Consider the following 18,966-nt stretch of genomic DNA (forward strand, 5'->3'; position numbering starts at 1 on the left):
AGAATCTATTCTCGTTTGTATTATAAAAATAACTCCTGGAAAACGAAAAGAAATGTAAAGACTTGTCTTGTAAAATAAGAAAGGAAATTTCCGAGTAAAGCATTATAATAATATTTTATAAAAAATATCAAGAGCTTCTTGAAAAGAATACCACTAAGAATACCTTGAATAGCATTTAATTTTTAGCCTAAGATCGCTGGTGGCAGCTCTTTGTAGTTTTTTGCAGCAGTCAGGAGACGTGAGCGCTGGAGAGAATCTATTTTATAGTCTGGAATTATACAATGCTGCATCGCAACAGACGCGTTACGTCGCGATTAATACGCAGAATGATGGCAGTGGAGCGCGTCGAGGTTACTCCCTCCGCGAGCCTCTCCCCTCTTTGTTCCCTAATTTTAACTAATCGATCTAGTGATGCATTGCTGCAGTCACACTTTTGCATCGATAGATAAATAAATCAAAGAATAATTATGCATAGATGTCGGTACGAGACCACCACGACTAAAGCCACACTTTGAGTCTAAAAACAACGTGTTCTTATAGTTTAATTGAATATTCTACGCGTGCAGCAACAAAAGTATGCGGAGCTTTCACAAGCTTTTAAAGCTCAATACAACAATAACTAGTTATTATCGACCTCTATAAACAACTTTACCCTTTTTAAATATTTATTGGTCCGTACTTAAGCAATGTGACAGTGCACATTGAAAATCATCACACGACCTATCGATCCTTGATTTAAATCTTCTGAATACATGAAATAAACATGACAAACAATGAAGATGAAAATATTAACATTTTAAACAAATATACAATTAAAATGGTACCATATAGTTGGAATTCGAATTATAGGTCCACAGTAAAACTATTTCGCAATAAGTGCATTAACTAGTTAAAAGTTAAAAATAAATAAATATGTAAGTAAGGGTCGTAGAAAGAGAAGAAAGGAAACTATGTATCATAAATAACATCTTAACAGTGCATTAATTATTAAATTTGGTATAATATAAAAGAATATACAGAACGCACTCAAATGTAGAGGTCGTAGTTTAAACGCTGTTATAGATACGGCTTGATATAGCGGGCGTTCACACTTTCGGAGGAAATGCGGTATCAGTTCGGAATATAGTCGTGGTCTGAACAGCGGAGCGACAATGCGTCTCAGCGGGTATATCTTGGTGTTCACCGCCTGTCTATTATGTAAGTATACTTGCGTAACGCATTGCTGCTAAATAGCGAATTATACCAGCGATATTTTTATATTCTAAACATATTTTTGATTATTATTTTATTTAGTCCTAGGTACTCAAATAACGCCTCTTACTACGTGCTTCGGATTTATTGACCTCAATAAATAACTTTAAAAATAATTGATTTTTGCATATAATTTAATTCAATTTTATTTTCTATTACTGCTTTTTTATGTATGGACTTGTGTTATAAATACCAAAGCACAATAAACTTAAGAGCTTGCGAGTTTAATAGATATTTAAAATAAATAAAGTTACTTTATGTCCTTTATTTTCGCATTTAAGGATAGTATTTATATTGTGCAGATGAAGTTTGCTATTTCAAAGATGCTTAATACTTCTTTGTACGATGAATCTTAAAAATCAAAATCGAATCGTTAGTAATGTTTACTATTACATATTATTTAAATAAAATGATGATATATAATAAACGATGATATTATATAGAAAAAATGTAAAAAATACGTAAACAAATAATTATCGTTCTAAATGGTTCTCCTCGTTGGTCTTCAACAAATAAATATGCAATAAATTGTAGTTTGAAATATACATTTGATTGAACCTCTTATAGTATAACTAACTTTATTAAAGAAGAATAAACGAATCTACCAATCAAATGTCAACTCCAAACAATGGAACAGTTGTTCAGGCGGTCGTGGGTTCGAGTCCCGCCACAGATTAATTCGTGATTCTTATCCTAGACAAGTCTAGTGCTAGTTAAAACGAGAGTTAGAATGATTGCAAGAATTTGATTTAAAAAAAAAACTATTGATTTTTTTTAAGTATAATTACGTCAGGAACATGCGTATGGGTAGTACAAAGGCAACTGTATTGCAAAGTTTGTATCAGATATCCACACAATAAACTGCGCGTAAGTAATAACCAATTAACGGTTAAGTGCGGTGACTAGTCAGATATAATATCGTATCTCAATAAGCATACCTAAATTCGATCTTCTCTCAATTCCAGAAAAAACCTAACATTCCTCGCTTTTTTTATTTTATTAGTTTATCAATACGTTTAATTTATAAATCGTCCATAGTTAAGGTCAACTCGCATTGGTCAAGTACTCGTCTTGTGGGTAGTTTTTAATATTTACGAGTACTAACAAATAAATTTGCTAAGTGAAGCCTAATCTACACAGATAATAAAATTATAATGTATGTTTGTAATATTAAAACAAAAATTCGCAATTTCTTGCTGAAATCGAAAATCGCTTTTAAAAATTATTTGTCTGTCTGTCTGTCCACAAGCCGCGTTTGTTCCGGGTAATCTCCGAAACGGCTGGGTTGATTTCGAACGGACTTTCACTGAAGGGTAGCTGGCATAGACGGGTATGACATAGGCTACTTTTTTTTTAATCCTGATGGCTTTCAAAAGAAATCCGGGCTAACGAAGATTGCGGGCGACAGCTCGTCTATATATACGTTCATATAAAAATGAATCTCCCTTGTTTATGAATGATGTAACAATTTCTTTACGTTTGTTCTTTGTTATTGTCGGAAGGTTATTTTAATTTAACTAATATTTATAATTATGTCAGTACAGCGTCTGTCAGGTCAGCCAGTTAAGATAAAATTGCAAAAACAGCTTCCCTGTTTACGTAAGTTGCTTGATAGTAAATATTTTTGTTTTGATTTGAAGTGCGGATATTACAAGGCAACATAAATTGTAACAAAGTTTTTACTTTTAGCGTAAACGCAACTTTTGTTATATTCGAATAATCCAAATTGCAGTGTTTTACACCTCCTTAAATGATGTTTTCTTTTAATACATTTTTACGCTGTTATTGTATTTATTTGTTAATATTTCAAGAAAATTTATAACATTTTTTAATGTTACAACAAAGTTTGTTTAACGAAATCCAATTAAAATTAGAAATTTTAACAAACTAACTAAAAAATTTAATTAAGGTTGTAGTCAAAAGCTTTTCAAAAACAGACACGTACAAATAAATTCGTAGACAATAAATAATATTGTCAGCCATGTAAATATAAATTCTCATTTCTATCTAATTCAACTATACAATTGAGTACAATGAATTTAATTCACAAAATATTAAAAAACATATTCAAGTCGTGATTTAAAAATGTCAAAATCAACGCACAATGTATTAGCTTGTTTTTTCAATGTACTCGACCTACCTCACAACCGTCTCGTCGGCTCAACATAAAGGTAATTTAAACGCATCAAAAATGCACTCATAGTGACTACGCCGTCTCCTTTAAATTGCCCTGAATTATATGATTGATCCATCCCTTCCAATTGATTCAATTACGTCTTCATTCAATTCAACCTTGAGCTTAATCTTTTGTAAATATTTACTCCTTGACCGAATAAACTACGCAACATATTGTATTCAATTTCAAATCATCTTCTACAAATTTAGTTAACTATTTTCATTTCCAATAATCATTACGTATACATCAAAATATATGAATCCATCTTACTTATCTTGCTAATATTATAATATAACCGCGAAAGTTTAGTTGGATGGATAGATGCATATTTTTTAGAGCTTGTAGCCTAAAGCTGTACAGATTTCGATGATATTTGGCATAGATGCACTTTTGTTTTTTTTATAATTCCACGCGGACGGGGTCGCGGGCGAAAGCTATTCTTAAATACTTTAAAGTTAGTCACGGTAATATCATGTTTTTTTTTTCAATTTAGTCGATTTGCAGAATTTAATCAGTTGGAGATTAAACTTTAAAAACATGTTAAGACATAGCTATAAAGGTAGATTAAGAAATGGTTTAAGGACAAACAATTACCATACTTAATTATATGAGCTTCAATTAACTCTAAAGGCTTCAGTAGGTGTTCCCTGGCGAAGTATCTAAACAAAATATACTACTTCTTCCGGAGCGACAATAGTCCAATGGATTAAGGTGCGGACTGTAGAACACGAGGTCTAAGGTTCGAATCCCGCCATTCGACTGTCGTCGTGGTCCCGTGTCCTAACAAAAATCCTAGAGGTTTTTGGTACAACAGATTTTTGGGGATTGGTTTGATTAGGTTAAAATAAAAAAATCTTGTTTTTTTTTTTAATTAAAAATAGATTGTTACATAGCATGTAGATTCTTATCTAGATACTATGAGTTGATCTAATCTAGACGTGATCTAGGCTATGTTGATTGATTATTTTCTTATTTACATATATTTAAATAGATATATGTTTTTTAATCGTGTCAATGTAACTTTAATAAGAGCGGACGTTTTCATTGATAGTGACATCCTAAAGCAATCGTTATCAATGCCTCTATTACACGCCGTATGGGATAAAAACACAGCAATGTTACAAACTGTTTGTACTAATTAGATATTAGCCAACATTATACAAATAAAATGAACATATATTTATAAACTTGAAATGTTATAGATATCTTTAAATAACATAAGTTACTTGTTTTAACTTTAAACTTAATAATGTAAAGAAAAATTTACTATTTTAAAAAATACAATTTCAAGTACAATCTGTAAAGTTATATTTAACAACAGTAGCAACTGATATAATTTAAAATTTTCCAGGGTATGTCGAGTCTTGCGAACCTAATCAGACCCAAAATGGTTGCAAGATATACGGCTCGGAGTGTCTTTGCGGTTTCGGCTGTAAAACTGAGTACGTATACAGAACAAGGAGGGCCTGTTTGAGCGCATTAAGAGGTAATTAACATTTTACAATCCAGTTTCCTAGTTTTTGTAAATGTTGCGACATCTAGCGCCATTCGTACGCAACATTTAGAGCCTTGAACTAAAGCTCGTAAAGCACAGAATGTCGAAGCATGAGTTAGTATACAAGTATAATTTTTAAATAAATTAAATATTAGAACAATATTAGAAAAGATAAACAAATTGCTGAAATTATATAATATATTTTATAGGTTGATATTTATAATAAATGGCAGCGCCATCTATTATGTTCATTTACAACTTAATGAGCTTTTGTGAGCTTTTGAATCCGCAACATTTGTTAAGACAATGGTTTCATGACTTATTTTTTTATATTAAGATATTTATTTCAGAGCGTAGTACGAATATTTGTTACCGCCAACCCTGCGTCCGTGGTATCTGCATCCAAACAGTACAAGAACCAGGATTTGCTTGCAAATGTGAAGGCACCGGTTATTACGGTCAACGCTGTGAAAAAGGTATCTTTTTACTCGTACACAGAAATACATTTAAATAATTATTGCTACGTGGTTACCGAAACATACTATTTTTTAAAAATATCTGCATTCTGCTTAATGCTTTGTACTAATAACTATCAGGTGTCCTAAAAAATATCTTTCTTATCGCTTTTAATTTAAAATAATCATGCTTAGTATCACATACATTTAATAAATATCTTTTCTATTATTTAGGTACTTCATAAAATTAATATAAGTTATATTTAATAAATAACCATAATTAATAATTAATTAACACTGGACATGCCGCGGTATTCGTAACTTGATTGGGTTTTCATTGTTTAAACACGCAAAAATATGTATATTTATAAAGCAAGCATTCAAACAACTAAGGTAACATATGGTAAGCTAATATAATACTAATTGACATGATTTTAATATGCTTATAAATACTATATAATGCTTATAAAATTATCTTAAAAATTAATTTAAAAAAATAGCTACAAATGTATTGCTTTTGATTGTTTCAGCATGTCCAACAATTCCAGTAAGAGGTCTTGTATTTCCACATGAGTGTGTAGTTATTTGAACTGATCGAATACATAAACTAATTTATTTCCTTAAGCTACGGGCCTCTGACAGTCAACGCGCTACTTTTAAACCTCCTAGATTATAGAGAAGAAAATACCTTTGTTGAATACCGTTGTCTATTTAGTTTTGTAAAAGACTTGTACCTCCAAAAAGAAATAAATATTTGTACTTAAACAGCGTTTGATTCTAGCGAAATATTTACATTTTGGTAACATTACTCGAATGACTTCAGTCCGCGAGGAGTTAAAACAAGAAACAAAAGTAGCCGATGTGTGCTTCCAGATCGTGTTCTACATCTCTGTTAAATTTCATCAAAATTCGTTCAGCAGTTTTGCTACAAACTCTAACAAACATCCATTCATCCATCTAAACTTTCACATATATACGTAAGAAGAATGCTGAAAGCCTACAATAGTTGTTAGATGACTTCAATATTTAAACGACGTCAAACACGAAACAGTGGACCGCGATCTGTGAAAGGAATTAGGGAAGCCTATGTCCAACGGGAAGATAAAGGCCTATAATGATGCCACACAAAAGAAAGCAACAAGACAAATACTTAAAGGTAAAATTAAAACTAAGGCAATAAAATCTTCTGATTTAATTTCCAGGATGTGCGCTAGACGAGATACATTACGGTTGTATGATAAAAGAATCTGTATGCAGTTGTGGATATGGTTGTAAAAATAAATACAAGTACAGGACAAGAAGAATCTGTCTTAGCGCTTTAAGATGTATGTAAGAAAGTAGTATTTGTCTTGTCTCTATTTCACATTGTCTTTAATTTCTAGAGCTATCTGAACTATTCACTTGAAACGATTTTCATGCACGGTAAAAATATACGTTCGACGTTATCAGCGTGAATTCTTTCTACAACAAAGTAGTATTTCCACTGTTCATTACAGGAGCCAAAGAGTAAGTAATATTTTGTACCGTTTTGGGTCCTAAAGAAAAACCTGCTGTTTTCTTAAGGAAGTTAAATGAAACCGTAGTAAATTCCTACACTAAACATCCTTTGAATACTCTTCTGTGTCTTTTATTTTATAAACTATAAACTGACTATCTTTTGCTTCTACTTCTCGCCTTTATGTTATACTATTGAATTCATTGATACATTTGATTTAGCAAACAGACCAGGCGTCTGCTATAAGTCTTGCGTCCGCGGCGTTTGCTTCCCCACAAATGGAGGATACGTCTGCAATTGTGTTGGCACAAAACACTATGGAGAGCGTTGTGAAAAAGGTACCTTGTCATATTTCTATAGCAAAATCCATTATTGAATATTGAAATAAGTAAAATAGTCTTCAAATTAAACAGAAGACAAGAGTAATGCCAAGTCTTCATAAATGTAAGCGCATAATTATTATGTATTCAATAACTTTGACGTTACTAAAAAAATTCCACCATTAACCTAACCTAACAGTTAAAGAAGAAAATCAATGTAATTGCTGGTTAATAACTATAAATTTCGGTTAAGAAAACTGTCTTTTGGTTTTAAAGAGATTTTTTTTATTTCAGCTTGTCCGGAAAATGAAGGAAATGCCGAGAATGTCCCAATCGAATGTAAATCTTGAAATGGAATAGTATTTCTATGTAGACTTATCATGTAGATTAGATTTATATTAATACGTTATTTTTTTCTTATTCTCATATTATGGGACTATTCGATAACAATTGGACTCAAAAACGAATTATTATAACCAATACAATGTCAATTTGTACTTATAAAATTAATAAATAAATTCATCTCATATATATCAATCGTACATTTGTATCACTTTTCTTACTTTATTGAAGGTGGCTTAAGACATTACAAGTAACTAGGTAAGTATATTATAACATAAACAAACATCAATAAAAACAAATAGTTGCAATGATACGACTTAGAGATTAAAAAAGAAAAAAGAATGTAATATTTTCTGATGGTAATGCGAAATCTAAAAGTTTTTCCTTTCTATTAAAAAATCCATACTTGAATGGTCAATATCCCTTAAAAAGCCTTGTGTATTATTATAGTCAATTTACAGCTTGTTATTAGTCAATACAAATATACATTACGGTACGTGATTACCGATGTAAACATAGTAATATTATGACTAGCGGCGGCATGATGATGTTATACCAATAGTGAAACGCCTGTAGCAAAGCGGTTTCAGTTTTCTCAAATACAATGTAGAGTATGTTATAAATATGTAACCAACGGCCAAACTATAGTGGAAATCAACGGTACGCTTTTCGCAGCAATTCTTGCCTTGTACAGACGTGTACTAATACGGTCTATCCTCGATATTTCCAAAGTGGAACTTATGGTATATCAAGAATCGAATACACTTCTTTCTCAAATGCCGGCAACGAACTTGCGGCTTCTCTACTGTGGTGATCAAATGCAGACATATTCAGTCTTTAAGTTAAAATGGTTTTTTCTATTTAGGATATCAGTTAACAGATTATACAAAGCCTAAGAGCATACCACGTAGTAACAATTTCACTGCAACAGCTTATTCAAATGAGGTGAGAAGCTGTTCGAAAATTGCATATTTTTTGTTACAGTTACTATTAAAATTTCATTTTTAATTTCTTTCTTTAACATTTTCGAAACAGTTATAGTGTAACAAAATATAAAAAAGAAATGGATATTGTACTAACTATTTATTTTCTTTAATAAGTCATAAAAACAAACCATTAATTGCTTATAATTTTAACAAGTAATTTCTTTAATATGTTAAACTTTAACATCTTCTTTTCCCCTTTTTTCACCCTCAGCTGAAAATAAAACATTTTATTATACCTTGTATTCTATTCATGAGAAATTGTTTATAGAATACTAACGTAATGGTTCCCCCTTATTCCAGTACGAGAGCTTGATGAAGGACTCATCGCGTTTCAAAGCCTCCTGTTTGATATCTGATTTCAAAGACTTTCGCAACACCTTTGCTGCTATATTCGAATAATTTATATAACTGCAATGTTTAGGATTTTCAACTTTATTACTTAACCCATAATTCAATACACTCCAATGTAAACAACTAATTTATAAAATATATTTCATTCATATCATCACATTTATAATTTATGTGCAAAACTGTGACCACTAATTTTTTTTTTTATTGCTACAAAGCTCCATCGAATTAAGGGTTAAGGATGACAATTTTATTTCGACGACATTCGACAATAATTTCATTGGTACTATTTCAAGGAATTTTAAAGGAGAATTTGACAAGTGACCACACTATCAGGAGGTTTCGTGGTCAAGTGCTAGTTTCTTGTAAATAAGGCATTTATTGAAAAATAAGTATAAAAACATTTACTTACTTCAATCCAGCCATGCGCCACGAACTCATGCTGATTAAAAAATTTTATTTAGTTAAGAGGATTACTAATATTGACAATTATTTTTCAATTCATTATGTCAAAAGTCACGTAAATAATGTCAATGTATTTTTTAAACTGCTTGTCATGTAGGCAAAGAATGTCATAAATTAATAATCTTTATAACCAGAGTACAGTGACCTCCATACAATATTCGCATAATCCATACAGATTCGCCGAAATAGTGAAGTGACCTCTGCCCATGAACTTTTGCAATTGCAGATGCTTTGCCCACCTTTAAGCAATAGATGAAGGGACGTCCAGAAATAGCATATTTCCCCTTCCTATGACCTCCGTCAAATTTACTTCCCCTTTGTTGTAGCTGGCGTCTATCACTACTAAAATATTAATAGTTTTAGTCACCGCGGCCATTGTGACGAGGGTAATGTTTTTGCAGAACTCACCACTGGTATTTCAATTAAAACAATGTTTTGGTGATAAAATGCTTTATAACATTTTTAATACATTTCCTTTGATAACAGATAAATAAAGCGCCCGGTAGGTGATACATTTTTTTGTCAATTTTATTTTATCAGAATTTCAAAAACAAACAAAACGAGCGGATTCGCTAACTACACAATAATAATTAACAAATATATAACAACAATAAATTACAATACAATTAACAAAACATGTAAAAATTGTTTAAAAAAATTAATCGTTCATCGGGTGCTTTTTAAGGTTCTGAATAGTTTAAGTAAGGTCGTTATCACAGGACACTCGTACCGAACAGACCCGTTTCAACGAACGGTCCAACCGCTCAATTTGCCGCAACTGACGTATTTGACGCATCATCAAACGAAGGTGAGATTCACGTAATGCGCGCATGCTTCCCATCCATCTCTTCTTGCTCAGTTCATTCTTCTGCCTATTACCTATTAACAAATTATTCGCCACACACGTCAGGAGAACAACTATCTTGACAACAAGCATGACATAACGTGTTTGGCCTGCATTACGTCTGCTACAAATTACGCGCTTATCACTCGTAGCTTAGTTATAATTGCTGTGAAGGTTTCGATATAATGTATTTCCAAAACCCCGAATACAACTCTTATTATATCTGGTACTTAGTTAGTTTTATCGTAAATACAGCATAAGATAAAAGCAATAACAAGAGACTGCAATGTTTGCAAGAATTAAACTAGACTCGCAATGTAATGAAACATTCTAATGACGGTGTTAATTTGAATAAATGATATGAGTATAATTACCTTTTCGGTCCCAATAGTCGCTACAATTCCCCACGGAAACTGTCCTAAAAGATGAAACCCAACAAGTCATTATTTACGTCCTAGATTAAATATTATTTAAACTCTAAAATGCAAAATTATATAATAAGAATGCTTTGAATGGTTACAAAGAATTTATGTGTAAAAATTTTGATATAAATCCCATGCCTAAACATATTTAAGTATGAGATTTTGATTAAAATCATATTTCCTGCCCTTCTCATTCGTCATTGTATAACCTTACCAATTTTTCTTAAAATAAATATGAAAGGTTTTGTAACAAAAAAAAAAAATTTTTTTTGCAAAATCTATGCGCCAAAAACCTAATGTTTCGGGGTACGGACTATCAATCTTGCGGTCAAGAGTTTGAATGCCGCCATTCGACTATTGTCGTGAATCATACCCTAGCACAAGCCTAGAGCTTAGTTGGAATAGTTAAAAGTAACATTAGTAAATTAACAAAAACCCGCTAATAATAAAAAAAATAGAAGTCACGTACATAGAAGACTGGGCGACTTGTACAGCTACGCTGCGCTGTTCAGGTTCCGACCGCACCATAGATCTTAATAAATTTCCACATTATTACTAACAACAAAACTAGCATACAGAATTAACGTAATAAGGGATAAATCAATAAGGTGGTTATTTCCCGTTGGGCTTTCGGATTCTCTTCCGTTGATGATTTGCGGAGGTGATCGGTCCAACGACGAAACATGCAATATTGTTATCTAAATTTTGTTATAAAAAGGAGTGAAGATGACAATATGGTGTTTCGTCAATAGTCAAATTGAGGTTACCTGTTATCAAATTTCAACAATCGTCATATTTCTGTCCTTCTCATAAATATGGACAGACGATATGTTTCCTCTCAAAATCGATCGTAGTGGAAGTTAGACTTGTCAGAGATTAATTGACAAAAATATCAAACTTACTTATTATCATAATATTGAGATATGTAGCGGTAGGTGAATGCATCAGACGGAGGATCAACAAGGGGAAGCGTCGATAGCAACGAACTTAATATGCGACGAACTACCGCCAACGAGTTATCAGATGGTGGAATCTGAAACAACAATACATTTAGACAAAACAACTACCTTTATAATTGAAAGTCTATAAAGAAAACAGATGCATAAAATTAAATTCTTTATTAGGTACAGTCACAGTCAGTGTCTCAATAGATAATTTTACCGGATTCCAAATAATCCTCATGGAATAAACTAAAGACCACTTTAGTGCCTTCAACAAAAATACAATTCTGAATATTTTATGAAACGCAAACATTTGCTCCGCTTACGAAATTAAAATAAAAATATTCGCATGGAGTCACAACGTCTAGGCAATTTTATTGTATTGTTGAGATTTACCCAAGCATCTGATTATAAATAGTCACTGTATAATTAATATGGGAGAATTGATTTCTAAGCCGAAAGTATGATTACTTAATGAACATGTACGAGTAAGTTTTGATTAAACCGCAAGTTATCATGTATCAATTTACAGGACTCAGAAGTGAGTCAATTCTTACCTCTGCGGCAATAGTCATGGATGGAGTGATATTAAATTCATCTAAACATCGGGATTCATAGGATGTTGATGAATTAAATTTATAGTCTAAATCGTTCATAATACGCGGTTCTATAATAACTTGCACGGGTTCCGATGGTGGTTTTGTTGAGAAGTACGCTTCGGGCTGCGTAGGCTCTTGTGCAAAGCTGTCGGATAAACCATCTCCTAAGTCGTTCCGAGATCTGATAAATGAGAAAGTTATTAGTTGAAAACATTTATAAATTTACGGGAACCTTCAGAGTCTAAGTTGTCTTTACATAATTTTCAGTGGACAAACTGTACCTTTCAATTTCGTAAACGTCACATTGTCTCGAAGCATCATGTTACATATAAAGTTAGTGGGCTACCAACTACAAATGTAAAATTGAAGCTTTATGATACCAGATATGTTTGCGAGAATATTAAAACAATTACCGTGAATACAAACGAGTAGGGTAACGTGTCGGAGAATTGCAAAGAGGAGGCGAGTTAGCATTCCCATACCAAGGAGAACACGGCCTTCGTTGGATATTATTTTTTATTGGACTGTTTGAAGTTGATCTATGAGATCTAGAAAAAATAAGCAAAAGAAAGCTACTATAAGTAAAAAAAATGATTATGTTAACGTAAATAAACGAGTCCCCTTACCGAGATATAGTGCACCGCGTACGTAAGCGCCGACCAACATCATTGTTAACTATAAAAAGATGTAATAAGCAAAATAATTCAACTACATAAATGACAAGCGCAATATACCAATAATATCAAAATAATAAGAGGTTGCTATGTAATAAATATCATTCGTCATCATTATCCTAACAGACAATAACATGGGAACAGACCACTACTGAACATAGACCTTCCTAGTTGCCACACGGCATAGAGCTTTTTTTTTGCTCTTCTTAAAATGTCTCCGGTCCAACAAGAAGAACGGAGTTCGTCATTCGTGATAAAAATGAATATACAAAGAAAGATTTAAAAACATAATATACATTGTATTAAGCAAGAGACCAAACTACGACGCGCTGTTGTATTATTATTATTATTATTGGTATTGAGAGCCGAAAAACGAGACATCCCAAGGTATCTGAAAAGAAAAAATAAAGGATTGATAAAAATTACAATGCATACTAACATTGAAATGGATGTTTCCAATTAGTTTACTTTAAAAAGTGTTTATTCGATTTGAACATTAGAAATAACAATAAAAAGAAACATCAAATTGGTGGTGGTGGACAACAAATTGGTCGAAAAAACTTTTTACTATTCTTATACTGAAGATGAGTATCTTCAGTACAAATTACAACCACAAACTACATTGTGCAGTTGGTAGCAACAGTCAGTAAGGCAATCTGAATTTTTCATATAAAAACGTATGCCACCTACGGAGCACAGTTTTCTGTTTCATCAAAAACTAGTGCCTAGTTATCTGATAACCAATATCTACCGCAGTTACAGTCGTATTTTACTCACTAAGGCTGCCCTTAGTGGTGATTTAGGATGCAAGTCTACGAGGCAATCTGACTATTTGTGTAAGAATTCTACAGAGGAACTCTATAATCAAAACTATGCCTTACAAAAAGTCTTCATTCGCCATTGTCGAAATTTGGTTACAATTTTCAATATTTAAAAGAGTGAATTAACCATTAGGAAATTTAACTTCTTAAATGTATCGTAAGCTAATTAAAAAGTATAACTACAGATATGTAAAATGACAAACAGTAGACATCTTACATGTCAAATATAGTTTGTCTAAATAAGATAGATTAGTTTGACAATTCAGTAGGGATGGGTTCTGTAAAATAAGGTGTGAATCTTTTCGATTTTCGCTTTTTAGTCTCATAGAAGGCGGAATCAATAGATTCATAGTTATTTATAACTTATGAATTAAAAAAAACACCGTTTTCTCAAATCAATAATAACTACAGAACCAAAAAAACTGCTACAGTTGTATATAATCGATTTGGATTTTGCTATTATTATTTTCATCGCTTTTATTCTGTGCACTACATTTATTACTAGAATTGTCCCCTAAATTAGTCAATATTTAATTAATAATTGAAGTTCAGTTTGTTAAATTTTATTTAGACCAAATATCGATAGTTTACAATTTTTCGCTATGCGTGTTTGTTTCGTCCCTACGATAACTGTCTATTAAGTACGGCATTTCCTTCGTACAAATTTAATTCGATACTTCATGTGTGTTATTTATCAAACTAATCTATCTTACTTAGACAAACTATAGCGTTTTGTAGATTTATATTACATGTAAAACACTGACCTCTACAAATATATAGGCTATAAGACGTTTTGTGCTTATATGATTTTGGTTATTTTGGCGCTGACAGTAACGGTTAGTATAAGTGTGCTACAGTTGGAACCTAAAAATATCTTTTCCAAGCAATTACGTATACATTTAAGTTTAGTTTAGTTTGCCTAATTTTAGTCCCTTTTCCTTTCCATCCTTTTCATAAGAAAGGTTAGGAAGGAAAAGTAGATTTAACGATGGAGGATCCGCATAGGACGGGGAAATATCGTGTTTATATACGTCATCTCTTCCGTCGGTTAAGGGTAGGCAACGCATCTGCATTTGCAAAAGTCTATGTGCAGCGGTCGCTTCGCCATTTCGGCGGATTCAGTTGGCCGCTTGCTAGTTTGCCACCTTGTAATAATAAGGAAGAACGTACTTTCGCTTTCTAAACTTTGAATATAAAGATACTACAGGGTAAGTATAATAAATAAAGAAATATGCAGCGTTACATTTATTTTGTAATGGATTTGTTACACTAACAGACATTAAAGACAACAAAATATGTACATGTGGTTGTCCGGAAAGTTCGTGCCGATTTTCTATAAGTAGCATGAAAAGAGACCTAAACATAACATAACATAAGTATTTTAAATTCCCCGAAGATTATACACGTTTTAATCTATTTAAAAATTAATCGACACGAACTTTCCGAACAACCCAGTAAATTCGATAATTTGATGGTAATTATAGACGATGGGTTAGTAATACAATCAGTGTTATTACCATTCTGCTATAATTTCTACCACACTCGTGTAACATCCGGAAAAGAGGCATGCAACACCGATTATCATTATAAAAACATCGCGAATACATTTGTAATGAAGCACTCCATAATTGTTAGGGTACCATATACATAAATCCATCAAACCAGGGAAGATAATTCCTAGTAGTGATAGGCAAAATGCACCAAACAAGGATATAAAAGGACCCAGATGAGGTACCGCCACTGCAAGAGTCCCTGAAATATACATTACATGATTTAGTAATATTTTGTGATGTGAGGGGACGAAATGCAACAAAAATGCACTTTTCATCTTTAAATCTTAAGAGCGCGCGCACATCATTAAAAAACAATCGATCAACTTTTAAGTAGTGCTTAGTGCTACTCGATTTTTAGTTGTGGAACTAAACAGTTGGATTGGCTGCGAAACAATCAACAGTCGACAATCGCCCAATCTAAAAGCTAATTTCAATCGAAATTCCTTTTTTAAAAAATAATACTATTCCTCATCTATTGTAATGACGGATTGCACTTTTAATAGTTATTAGAGAATCACAAATGTATACTCATTTGATAGTCACATGGTATAATAACAAGAGCAATCCGCAGGGTGTAGTCGGTGACCATATGTTTGCTCTCTGGTAGCTTCTTCTTTGCCCGTCGCCAAACCATGTTGTACGCAACATAGTTTTGAAGTGGAAACGTGAGGAATATAGCTAACGCAAATATAAGTTTTGCTGCTTGCGCTTTTCTATAAAAAACGAAATATTTGTTTGTAACAGAAAAATTTCCCTCAAAATATTAACAAATAGCAGAAACTTGGAACCATAGCTAGGAAACGCAGTAATTACTCACAATTAATATTAGATTTATACTTATATTATTAATGTTATTACTTCTATAAAAAGTGACGAAAAACAATATTTACAATATTTGATACACGACTTCAAAACATTTAGTTTCCAGTACAAGAAAATGGAAGATTTAACTAATATAAAAAAAATGAAATAAAAATAAAAAATCCTTTATTGAACGAAAATATATACCAAAAGTAAATATTAGAACCAACTTACTTTTGTTCTTGAGGCAAATTTAATGTTATTGTTGCTTTAATTTCCTCTCCATATTTAAGATAGCCAAATACACCCACAACCAAATAGAGCACTATTATAGAAATCATCCCTATGCTGTATAGTCCTAACATACCTACGAACCGTTTAGGTTCTTCCATATTATATTCTAAGGCGAGTATCTGGAATAATCATTTTAGTCTATAAATATGTAATGTTATTTAATCATAGATTATTTCGATTAAATGTTAAATATTACAAACCACACCAACTGCTTCAAGTGCAAACAGAGCTGTACCTATGAATAAAGGTATTTCGTTGAAACTTTTCAAACGTAACTTTTCACTGTCCAAAACAACATCATCCTCAATCAAGTAGAAGAACACCAAGATCAATCCGAAGATTGTGACAATGTTTGAGATCGACGAGAGCGGAGTCATCAGCTTAAGATCTTTCACAAGATTCAACAGAATCGTTGGCACCAGCACAAAACACAAATGTAGTCTTAATGACGCTTCATAACCATGGAAATCACATATCTGCAAACACAACTTAGTTTGTTTTATTAATTTCCAAAAGCAGAAGATACTTGTGTTTTATGCCACATTTAATTCAGATGATAAAATAATTATTAATTCAATAGATGCCTAAAAATAAAGATTTAAGAAGCTTAAGACTTGAATAGAAAAATGGCATATAATATTACTTGTTTGACATTTTCTGCAACAAACACGAAGAAAATAACGCAAATGCCGAGCTGCCAGAAGATGAGAACAACTTCGACGAAGTAGTAAAGTGACATTGCAGACCAGCGGATCCCCGGAGGACCGTCACGGATGGCTAGCATCATAGACTTTGGGTAGGCAATGTAACCCCGCCGCCAACGCTTGCATAACTCGTATTGTGCTGCAATCTGTATAAATAGGTTACAAAGAATAAAATCATTAACGCATCATAAACCTAATATAGATGTAAAGTATATGACTCATACTTTATAGTTCAAATTACATTACTTTGAAAAATACCCACTAGTAGGAGAATACAGTAAGTAGCCAAAAAGCCGATGAGCATAAGACCAACGATGCTCACAATGATTCCCAGTCGCTGGACAGCGGAGGGCATCGCCAATATACCAGCTCCGATACTGCCTTTTAACATATGAATCATTGTCTCCGAATATCTAATAATGAAGGACAAAAGAAGATAGAACAAGGACAAGAAAAAATAAATTAATTATTCATTGATGATGATGATGATGATGATGATGATGAACTTTTAATCTATCTTATTCCGCGATAGTACTTGAATTAAAAATAGAAATTGAACTTGAAATAAATTAGATTTTTTTTGTATTACCTGATGTCAGCGATTGCACTGAATTAAAAAAAAGATAATTAGCCTGTGCTTCCTTCCAGACTACGTTCTACATTTATACCAAATTCCATCAAGATAATGGACGTGGAGTTGTGAGGTAACAATATCCTATCATCTACCCATTTATGCTAGTTCCTCTTTTATCTTACTAATATTATTTTAAATTAATATTATTGCATAACTTTGCATGAATGGATGTTAATTAGAGTTTTTAGCCGAAACTGCCCATCAGGATTTCATGAAATTTGGTACAGTTGTAGAGGATAGTCTGGAAGCACACATAGGCTACTTTTGATCTCGGAAATAGTTACGGTTCCCGTGAGATACATTAATTTTGTTTCTTCATGTTTATTTATATGTACATCTATTATAGAAATTTGGCACAGATAATAAAATAAAATCTGGAGTAACTAATGGGATATGGTTCATCCCCGGAAAATGTCAGGTTCCCAATGGATACGTAGTATCTTTGTTTTTCATGGTTCGTATTTTTCGTTAATTCTGGCAAGACGAACTCGCGGGCAACAGCCAGTAAAATTTTTTTTGAGTAAGGTTGGATGATAATAATCAAACAGTAAACTTACGTCGTAGGCTTTTCTACTTTTCTATGTTGGTGAGGATCATAATCCCCATCCTCAGCTGCAAAAATAACTCTCAATAATTACAATTATTACAAAAACAAATTTATTTACTATTTTACCACAGATTTAAATAATTTAACTTTCACATTATTTCAATATAAAAATCTTGTGGCCCCAGTATGTAACTAACTCCATTATACTCTCAAACTACCAAACTATTTTCAGTGAAATTTGGTTTAAACAAAAATTAAGCATATAAAGCAAATATAATGCAGTACATACATTCTCCAGTTCCAGTGATCGTTTCTACGATCCCGGACATAAACTCGTAAACGAACATTTTGTATTGCTTTCTTCTCCTTTGTTATAAAACAAGTAACAATACTCTACTTTGTAGTAAGCATAATAAGTACTTTTTGATAACAGTGCTGATTATGTTAAAAAAAAATTATAAATATAAATACAATTTTATAGAAAAATAAAGAGATTTAAAAAAGCTTTGAGTCATCTTCTTGTCACTGACAACAAGCTGTCATGCTACGTGACATTGACATCAAATTACAGTAAATTTCTTTTTAATAACTCCAAGAGGAATATATGGTGGTTTTATATAGATTTTAAAGGAAATCCTTTATTTATTAAATGTGATTTTCTATAGCGGTTTTAAGCAGGGTAGACAGAGTTTGCAATAATTGCTAGATCCTACTAACTGAGAATAAATGTAACGGCGCGAAATGATTGATACTTTTTGAACGATAAAAGTTACTGGCCATTAATAATCTTGATTACTGG

General features: G+C 32.2%; 3 protein-coding genes across 4 annotated transcripts; 1 reads left to right on the forward strand and 2 right to left on the reverse strand.

Moving 5' to 3' along the window:
- Positions 1-1,089: 1,089 nt before the first annotated feature.
- LOC106108340 (cubilin-like) lies at positions 1,090-6,142 on the forward strand. The gene is made up of 4 exons (XM_013289494.1): positions 1,090-1,197; positions 4,779-4,913; positions 5,273-5,398; positions 5,908-6,142. The coding sequence occupies exons 1-4, from the start codon at positions 1,152-1,154 to the stop codon at positions 5,964-5,966; spliced, it is 366 nt and encodes a 121-aa protein (XP_013144948.1). The 5' UTR covers positions 1,090-1,151; the 3' UTR covers positions 5,967-6,142.
- Positions 6,143-9,919: 3,777 nt separating this feature from the next.
- On the reverse strand, positions 9,920-13,843 carry LOC106108326. 2 transcript variants are annotated; one of them, XM_013289458.1, is made up of 9 exons: positions 13,695-13,843; positions 13,110-13,204; positions 12,766-12,814; positions 12,553-12,678; positions 12,098-12,320; positions 11,502-11,632; positions 11,069-11,131; positions 10,552-10,595; positions 9,920-10,212 (listed from the first exon to the last, which is right to left on the reverse strand). In XM_013289458.1, exons 1-9 carry the CDS (start codon positions 13,712-13,714, stop codon positions 10,031-10,033), a joined length of 933 nt encoding a protein of 310 aa, XP_013144912.1. In that variant the 5' UTR covers positions 13,715-13,843; the 3' UTR covers positions 9,920-10,030. The 2 variants fall into 2 exon arrangements, with proteins under 2 accessions (XP_013144912.1, XP_013144911.1); XM_013289457.1 differs by having other exon boundaries at positions 12,553-12,687.
- Positions 13,844-14,864: 1,021 nt separating this feature from the next.
- LOC106108325 (proton-coupled amino acid transporter 4-like) lies at positions 14,865-18,700 on the reverse strand. Its single transcript, XM_013289456.1, has 8 exons — positions 18,457-18,700; positions 18,178-18,232; positions 17,249-17,399; positions 16,926-17,132; positions 16,483-16,758; positions 16,223-16,401; positions 15,731-15,900; positions 14,865-15,386 (listed from the first exon to the last, which is right to left on the reverse strand). The coding sequence occupies exons 1-8, from the start codon at positions 18,512-18,514 to the stop codon at positions 15,148-15,150; spliced, it is 1,335 nt and encodes a 444-aa protein (XP_013144910.1). The 5' UTR covers positions 18,515-18,700; the 3' UTR covers positions 14,865-15,147.
- Between the last annotated feature and the right edge of the window lie 266 nt (positions 18,701-18,966).

Source organism: Papilio polytes, unplaced genomic scaffold (genome assembly GCF_000836215.1).
Source record: "Papilio polytes unplaced genomic scaffold, Ppol_1.0 DF821644.1, whole genome shotgun sequence".
NCBI lineage: Eukaryota > Metazoa > Arthropoda > Insecta > Lepidoptera > Papilionidae > Papilio > Papilio polytes.

Coding starts and splice junctions, on each gene's coding strand:
- LOC106108340 (XM_013289494.1), top strand. CDS start 1,152: ATGCGTCTCAGCGGGTATATCTTGGTGTTCACCGCCTGTCTATTAT. Junction 4,914..5,272: donor CTGTTTGAGCGCATTAAGAG/GTAATTAACATT, acceptor TATTTATTTCAG/AGCGTAGTACGAATATTTGT. Junction 5,399..5,907: donor CGGTCAACGCTGTGAAAAAG/GTATCTTTTTAC, acceptor TGATTGTTTCAG/CATGTCCAACAATTCCAGTA.
- LOC106108325 (XM_013289456.1), bottom strand. CDS start 18,514: ATGTTCGTTTACGAGTTTATGTCCGGGATCGTAGAAACGATCACTGGA. Junction 18,233..18,456: donor GATCACTGGAACTGGAGAAT/GTATGTACTGCA, acceptor TTATTTTTGCAG/CTGAGGATGGGGATTATGAT. Junction 17,133..17,248: donor CTTACTGTATTCTCCTACTA/GTGGGTATTTTT, acceptor CTATTTATACAG/ATTGCAGCACAATACGAGTT.
- LOC106108326 (XM_013289457.1), bottom strand. CDS start 13,714: ATGGCGAATGAAGACTTTTT. Junction 12,321..12,552: donor CCTACTCGTTTGTATTCACG/GTAATTGTTTTA, acceptor CTCATTTATCAG/ATCTCGGAACGACTTAGGAG. Junction 10,596..11,068: donor CAAGTCGCCCAGTCTTCTAT/GTACGTGACTTC, acceptor TTCATCTTTTAG/GACAGTTTCCGTGGGGAATT.